At 44.2% G+C, this 8,835-nt stretch overlaps 1 protein-coding gene across 1 annotated transcript in view; it reads left to right on the forward strand.

Moving 5' to 3' along the window:
- Positions 1 to 8,835, forward strand: part of DNAH14 (dynein axonemal heavy chain 14) — a 333,831-nt gene that overhangs the window by 162,555 nt on the left and 162,441 nt on the right. The window contains exons 29-31 of the mRNA XM_019515912.1: positions 1,033 to 1,194; positions 4,734 to 4,866; positions 6,303 to 6,385. Coding sequence (XP_019371457.1) covers positions 1,033 to 1,194; positions 4,734 to 4,866; positions 6,303 to 6,385 — 378 coding nt within the window. The remainder of the gene's footprint in view (positions 1 to 1,032; positions 1,195 to 4,733; positions 4,867 to 6,302; positions 6,386 to 8,835) is intronic.

The following is an 8,835-nucleotide window of genomic DNA, read 5'->3' on the forward strand; positions in this document are numbered from 1 at the left end:
TCTCTCTCTCTCCCTCTCTCTCTCTCTCTCTCTCTGCACATGGAGCCGTGTTGGAGCAGCCCTGGGCTGGAAGGCTAACCTCTTGGGTCCCCTGACAGCCCAGATTACTTTCACTGGGCTCCATATGTTGTGCATGAATAAACTTGGGGGCTAATTGTTCCAGAGTTTTTTGCTCCTGTGTGCACATTCAAATGGCACATCCAAGACCAAAAACTCCAGAGCAATAAGCTGCAGTGTTTATTTGTGCACATCAGTTGCACATATAGATGTGCCCAGTTTGTGCAAACCAACAGCAGTCCCTCGTTTTTATTCTTCTCCACAATGGTGTAACTAGCAGTGGGTGACCAGGGCATGAGCCTCAGGCACTGATTAAAAGAGGATGCTAGCAACACTTGGGTTGGTGGCTAGAATGGTGGGGTTAAGGTTTGGAGCAGCACTCAGAGCAGTACATGGATGTTAGGACAGCACTCAGGGCAGATCGGTGCCACTGAATTAATTGTTGCCAAGTCCTGGTGGTGATGGGTTTAAACAGCACTGGGAGACAGAAGCAGTTTTAGAGGGCATTAACTACCCAGCTGCTGACATGTTCTGCCACATCAGTGTCTCTGATGGGGCTATTGGGGTTTGCATCCAGGGCACATATCTTATCAAATTATGATTCTGCTTTTCCTCACCTAACCCATAATAGGAATTGTCAGTTCCTAAGCAACTCAGCTCCCTCCCTTGGAGGACATGCAGCTGTAAGGTTCATGACCTGGGAATCAGCAGGGAGTTGGTGACAGCAGCAAAGGTGCCCTGCAGAAAAGTAGACCCTAGTATAAATTAATGCAATAATAGGGCGATGTGGAAGCATTGCATTGTTACGTTGAGAAGGAAGCATAGGAAAGAGTGTTTCTTTTTTTTCAATATGGGGGCAGCCTGGGCAGAATACAACCTAATTTTGTTAAGCTTGTAAGAAGTCCCAAAATGTCAAAGTCCCAAAGTATCAAAAAGTAATAGCTGTGTTTGTGTCTGTCTGCTTTTGTTATATAGCTACTACATCCACTTCAGATCCTCCAACATCTAGGAGTGATGAAATGAAGAGCCAAGGAAGTGAAACTGAGATTCTTAAATTTATTCCAAATATGGACACAATTTGCTATTCTTTTCTAACAAGCCTTCTTTTAATGAATAAACATCCAGTACTTATCACAGGTAACAAAAACTGTCAACTTTTAAATACCCAGGAAATCTTGTAGTCTATCAATAGTGTTTAATTCCATCCAATTCTAAAATAAGGCCTGTGTGGTCAGGTTTTTATTATTTTTGCAGTTATTTGTATTGATAAGTGCTATTAAAAAAAACAACAAAGTCATAAACTCAAGTATAGTTTGACCTGGTACTGGCAATGGGGGATGACTTAATCAGTGACCTAACGATTGAAAGGAAGCTAGGAGACAGTGACCATGAACTGATCACCTTCACCATCTTCTGCTTTGCTGACTGACTTGCCAGCTTTACAGAAGTCCTCGACTTCAGGAAAGCTGACTTTGACAAGCTCAGGAGTCTTGTTGGTGAGGACCTAGGGGACCACGACCCAAAGGGGAGGGGAGTTCAGGAAGAGTGGTTGCTTCTCAAGGGAGCGATCCTGGAACCTCAAGGAAAATCTATCCCGTCTCAGAGGAAAGGCAGGGCACAGCAACCCCCTTGGCTCTGCAGGGAACTCGTGGACCTCCTGCATCTAAAAAGAAAGACCTATAAAGGACAGAAGACTGGATCCACCCCAAAGGAGGAGTACTCTGCACTGGTCCGGACCTCTAGGGAGCAAACCAGGAAAGCCAAGGCTGCAACTGAACTCCAACTGGCTACACATATCAAGGACAATAAAAAGTCCTTTAGATATGTGGGGAGCTGGAGGAAAAGCAAAGGTAACATTTGGTTACCATATGAGTCAACTGACAACCGACACCCAGGAAAAAGGCAACCAGCTTAATGGGTATTTTGTGTCAGTTTTTCACCAGCCCCAAGGGATGGCCCTGCTCGATTCGGTATGGGATGACCAGGGTGAGGGAGAATTGTTACCTTTCATCGATGTTGACCATGTGAAGGAACACCTTGAGAGGCTGGACACCTTCAAGTCAGCTGGCCCAGACAGCTTGCACCCCAGGATACTTAAGGAGCTGGCAAGCATCATAGCTCTGCCACTGGCACGGATCTTCAAGAACTCATGGCGCTCAGGCAAACTGGCCAGAGATTGGAAGAAGGCCAATGTGGTGCCTGTCTTCAAGAAAGGGAGAGAAGTAGATCCAGGGAATAATAGGCCCATCGAGCTGACCTGTATCCCAGGAAAGATCTTGGAAAAAATTATCAGAGAGACCATTCTTGATGAACTGGCTGAAGGCAACATCCTGAGGGATAGCCAGCACAGGTTTGCTGTGGGTCGGTCTTGCATGACCAATCTCATCTCCTACGACCAGGTGACATATCACCTGGACAAGGGAGAAGAGATTGATGTCATATATCTTGATTTTTAGAAAAGCTTTCGATCTGGTATCCCATGATCATTTTATAGAAAAACTGGCCAACTGTGGCCTCAGCTACATCAGTCCACTAGCTGGGGAACTGGCCCTGAGGTCAGACCCAGAGAGTGGTAGTTGATGGAAGTCAATCATTGTGGTGCACTGTGGCCAGTCGGGTCCCCCAAGGTTCTGTCCTTTGGCCTATTCTTTTCAACATCTTCATTAATGATGTGAACATTGGTGTCAATAATGGACTGGCCAAGTTCACTGATGACACCAAACTTTGGGGTAAAGCATTCACACCCAAGGACAGGATGGTGGTCCAGGCCGGCCTGGACAGGCTCAGAAAATGGGCAGACAAAAACCTGATGGCCTGCAACACCAAAAAATGCAAGGTACTCTACCTTGGGAAGAAAAACCTGCAGAATGCTTATACGCTCGGCAGTGCTACGCTTGCTAGCACCACGGCTGAAAGGGACTAGGGGTCATGATTGACCACAAAATGAATATAAGCCACAAATGTGATGTTGCAGCCGACAAAGCAAGCAAAACTCTGGCTTGCATCCATAGATGCTTCTCTAGCAAATCCCAGGATGTCATCCTCCCGCTGTACTCGGCATAGTGGGGCCACAGCTGGAGTACTGCATCCAATTCTGGGCTCCACAATTCAAAAAGGATGTGGAGAAGCTTGAGAGAGTCCAGAGGAGAGTCACGCACATGATCAGAGGGCAGGAAAGCAGGCGTTATGTTGAGAGGCTGAGAGCTATGGGACTCTTCAGCCTGGAAAAGCACAGGTTCAGGGGGAACCTGGTGGCTGCCGATAAGTATATAAGGGGTGTACATCAGGATCTAGGGGAACACCTGTTCACCAGAGCACTTCATGGGATGACAAGTTTAAATGGTCACAAACTCCTCCAAGACCATTTCAGGCTGGTCATAAGGAAGAACTTCTTTACTGTCTGAGCCCCCAAGGCCTGGAACAGACTGCCGCCAGAGGTGGTGCAAGCACCTACTCTGGACTCCTTTAAGAGTCAATTGGACGTTTATCTTGCTGGGATCCTTTTACCCCAGATGACTTCCTGCCCCTGGGACCAGAATTTATTCAGATGCATTCATAGCATGTGTAGCTGTGCCCAGAATATTCCATTAGTATTTATGTAACTGTTTCCATAAAGTAGCGTTCATTGTAGGTTAGCTGTCCTTACCAATCTCGCAGCAAGCTGTTAATAAAGCATTTAGCAAAATACTGGTTGAGCAATTGACTGCCAGTAAAACTGGAGAAATGAGCCCTAAACTGACTTGCACTAAATATACAGAACTGGGATATCTTTTCCCAAATTCTTTTGTCATGAACAGCATTTTAAAGTTTCATATTTTATGTAGTTTTTGGCTCTTAGTTATTAATTTGTTAGTTGAGAAAAGGCAATAATAGATTTAGGTTGGGTGAACACATTTGATGAAGATTGGCATGAACACATTTCCCCTTGCACTTCACAGTCCTCAGTGTTCATGACATGCTGCTTTTATCAGTTTTTATGTCCTTTGTAGATTTGTTTTTTTTAAGGCAAAGGTGTCAAATACATGGCCCATGGGCTGGATCCAACTTGTGGTGTTGCTTCATCCTGCCCACTGGACTACCAGCAGGCTACCAGAAGTTAGGGGGCCTGGTTAGAGGGTTGTGACCTGCTGCAGAATCTGAGGCCTCTGGGTCCCAGTGGACTTGGCTATTGTCAGCAGGAAGACAAGCAAGGGCTCTGTGGACACAGTCCTGCTTTCCCTGAAGCCACTTGGGCTACCATCATTTGCCCTACTGCCACCATCCCTGCCATCATCCTCCCTGGTCCCACCATCCCTGCCACTGCTGCCCTGTGCCCCAGGGAGGCCCGCAGTACAGACCTGGCACCCCTATTTTAAGGTATTAAAAAGTCCAGATCAGGGTCTGGAATGGAAAAATAAATGGAGCAATAGTGGAAGAAGTCATATTTTCTACCATATTCCTGGTAGTATCTATTTGCTACACCTACATACCCAACAGTTTTCATTAATCATCAAATTTCAATTTTTATACATTAGGATAATTGGATCGGGGACCTAATCTGGCATAACACGATTCCATGCGCAGTGAGAGGAACAACGTACAGATTATATATACAATTTTTGTCACAAATTTGTGCTGTGGATATTTTTGAAAATTTCAGCTGAAATGTTTTAAATAGCCTGTCTATTTTTTTTCAGGAGACTCTGGCATTGGAAAGACTGCAATGATTCAGCACATGCTTGAAAGACTTCAGAAAAAAGGAGGATTATCTGTAGCATCTGGAACAATTTTAGGAGATGTCTTCTTATACAATGAAACCAAAAGAGCAAGGTTGTAGATCACTGAAATGTCTGTCCCATCAGTATTTAATATATAGTAGGAAATAATGTAATCAAATTGTAACTGTAACTGTAACCTTAAACTTAAGAACAAATGAATAACCAGTTTTAGTAATTTATACTACAGTTTTCACATAGTTAAAAATATATACATTTTAAGCCTCAGTTTTTAGATGCTCTTAAGCTTCTGAAAAGAAAAAATATATTAGTCAAATGCTGCTTTGCAGACATTAAACGCATCCCCCAAAATAGCACTTTACTTTAAACTCGTGTACTCCAATGCCGAGCCTAGCATGTACCCAGCAGAGGCAGCGCATTAGTTGGACCCAGCTCCTCCAATGTCTGTATAGATCAGGCACTTTAGTGGGGCTTTCTTGGTGCTTTTATCTAATAGCTGATTGAATCAGCTTTAGCTAAAAGCACCAAAAAGCCCCACTGAAGCACCCAATCTGTACAGACACTGCAGAGTCAGGTCGATGTAATGCCCTGCTCCTTCCAGGAAAGCAACTTTTTAGGGAGAGTTTTAATGTCTGCAAACTCAATACTGACAAGTGCAAGGTATTGTACCTGGGGAGAGAGAACCAGCAGCATACCTACAGGCTGGGGAACTCCCTTCTTATCAGCATGGAGGCAGAAAAGGATCTTGGAGTCATTATTGACTCCAAGATGAATATGGGCTGCCAACGTGGGGATGCAGTCAGAAAGGCTAACTGCACCTTGTCATGCATACACAGATGCATCACGAGCAGGTCCAAGGAGGTGATCCTCCCCCTCCATGTGACATTGGTCAGGCTGCAGCTGGAGTACTGCATCCAGTTCTGGGCACCGCACTTCAGGAGGGATGTGGACAGCATGGAGAGGGTGCAGAGGAGGGCCACTCGCATTATCAGGGGGCAGCAGGGCAGGCCCTACGAGGGGAGGCTAAGGCACCTGAACCTGTTTAGCCTCCACAGGAGAAAGTTGAGAGGGGATCTGGCGGCTGTCTACAAACTGACCATGGGGGACCAGCAGGCAATGGGAGAGTCCCTGTTCCCCCAAACACTACTGGGAGTAACAAGGAATAACGGCCATAAGTAGACAGAGATCAGATTCAGGCTAGATATTAGGAGGCACTACTTCACAGTCAGGGCAGCTAGGCTCCGGAAGCAACTTCCAAGGGAGGTGGTGCTGGCTTCTTCCCTGGGGGTCTTCAAAAGGAGGCTAGATAGACACCTAGCTGAGGTCATTTGACCCCAGCATTCTTTCCTGCCCATGGCAGGGGGTCGGACTTGATGATCTGCTCAGGTCCCTTCCCACCCTGCCATGTCTTATGCTCATTCTTAACCCAAAAGAAACTCCATTTAAGTTCTTATTCTCATTAGATGGAAAAATGTCATTTTTGAGTTACAAAAATCCAATTGTGCATTTTTCTACCTCTCTTCTGACCAGCCTGTTGAAAAATACCAGTGGCATAACATCTGACATATACCGGGGTGCCTGGAGAAAAACATGGGCCTCAATTGGAGACTCAGGTATGTGACTAGTCTCATCTTTTTCAAGGATTATAGCACCATATTTTCATTTTTGTCTGTGCAATTTTGCACCTTCACTTTGGAAACCTAATTGTGGGGTCAGTGAATTACCTACATTGGCTCAAGTTGCCAGTATATCTCCCCATTTGAACAATGGGTGTAAATTGTACCCGCCAGAAAAAAAAATGAACTAAGTCCTATCTAATGATTAGGTATGTGTGTTACAAAAATGGCAATATAAAATTGCATTAATTACTAAAAAGCTGTAAGCAAAGGGCATACTACAACTCTATTAGAAAGTTAAACACTAAAATGTTTGATATTTGATATACTATAATAGCAGAGCAGAACAGTTCAGCAGGTTAGGAAGTGTTAAGTCATTGGCTTGCAAACTAGAATATAGTACCAGTTTCATTTGCTTTTATTTGTGCTTGAAGTTGCTACCAATAGCTTTTAATTTTCCCTATATGATGAAAATAGCGATAAATAATTCTAGTGGAAAAATACTATTTTCTATCGTCAAAAATGCTAGGCTTTTTCAACGTTTAAGAATGTTACAAATGTTAGATTTTTTTCTAAATTCTCTCACGTGTATCTTAGGGCCTGGCTACATGTTACGTATATACAGGTGTGATTTTATGTGTATATATATATAATTTTTGTATGCTGAAGCAATTTTTCTTAGAATCTCAAGTATGCAAAAAGCAGCTTATCCCAAAGTAGTCTCCTATATGCCTCTAGAACTGCATCGTACCACTAGGTATTGGTGAACCTGGTAATAGCCTGCTTGTGTGGAACACATGGCTACCTCACTATAATTTGCAGATACACAACACCTACATCAGCATAATTTACACGAGGGTAGTCTTATCTTTGATTCTTTCCAAACTGATTCTACACCAGATTGGGCAAAGTTACCCCATATATATTTTTTATCTGTTTGCTCCTTCTTTCCAATGGCATAAAGACCAATTACATTCTTGTAAAAGTGTAATGGGTACAGGCGCTTAATTTGGAGGAACAATTCTTGAATCTATATTAATAAAAGGGCCTGTGTGTGTGTCAGTGCCATAGCTCCAAGACCATGATACCTAGAGACCTGAAACTTTGCATGCATACTAAGGGGACCCAGGGGCATGCACCTGGATGCTATTTTTTGATTTGGCTAAAAAAAAATGCCTTTTTTTATTTCTATACTGCATAAACCCCTGTGACAGGGAAGCAGAATAAATTTGCATGTGCAAAACATTCTTTAGCAAAACTCAGAGCTCCTGGCCAAAGTCAACTGGTACAGCTGGAGAAGGCTCCGCGTTTAGAAGTATTCCCCTAAGGGCTGTTGTTGGGACTGGTTAACAGGACCTGGGAGCACCCACAGGCAGAGTGAGGGCTTAAGGAAAGTCCAGGGAGAAAACTGTACTGGGCCTTCTCAGGGACTGATTAAGGGGTTGTGAGAGACATTCCCCATAAGGCAATCTACAAGAAGCAATCTTGCCAAAAATTGCCTTGCAAAAGCTGCAGCCAGAGCAGCTGAGACTCCAGAGCAGCAACTTGCAAGACGACAAACAAACAGAGCAGCAATGGCTGCATCCAGAGCAACTGAAACTCCTGCACAGCAAGTTGCAAACAGAGCAGCAATGGCTGCAACCAGGAACTGGCCCTGGAGGGAAAAAGAAAACTCTGCATTCTTCTACAATCCAGCCTTGGATTATGGTTCTGATCCATTAGTTGCAATTGGATCAATAGCAACTTCTTGCAACTGCTGCCTTGCAATGAGATGGAAAGGAGAAACTCCAGGGTTATACTGCAACAGTGTCAAGGTTCAACTGCCCCAAATGAATGGTCCTCCTGAACCCCTTCATACATTGCTGACAGGCAACACTCCAGATGCACATCATTTCCAAAGCAACATTAGAAGACGCAACTCATGCTTCCAAATGACATCTGTTGGCACCACAAAAGACATCAGAGAATATGGCTACATGTCCACATTTAAAGTGCATGGCCAGGTTTATCATCAGATTGGCAGTCTGATGCCACTCCCAAATGAAAAGCCCAAATTCCTTCAGATCTACTTCATGGATAACAATACAAAGTAGGCTGAACAGCATTGCAACAATGTCATTTAAACCAACCTACAGGTGGTGTTGCAGTTGCAAGACATGCTCCACAAGGAAAACAACTATGTTCACGGTTTCAAGTGTGCCATGGAAAAGATGTCTCCAGAGTATAATGTTGTCATTCATGCAGACAAAACTCCAGCTGGTGAGCATGAGCAGCGCTTCAATGCACCCACAACATCAGAAGTGGCTATCATTCTGGCTGGTGAACAACAGGGCAATCGAGACATTGTGTTGCAACTCAGGAACAACTCTCTTCAGAGAATGGCTGAGACACACTGATCACATGATGCGCTTCAGTATCCACTAATTTTCTGGCAGGGTGATGATGGC

This window comes from Gavialis gangeticus, unplaced genomic scaffold (genome assembly GCF_001723915.1).
Source record: "Gavialis gangeticus isolate Ggan-Ray unplaced genomic scaffold, GavGan_comp1, whole genome shotgun sequence".
NCBI lineage: Eukaryota > Metazoa > Chordata > Crocodylia > Gavialidae > Gavialis > Gavialis gangeticus.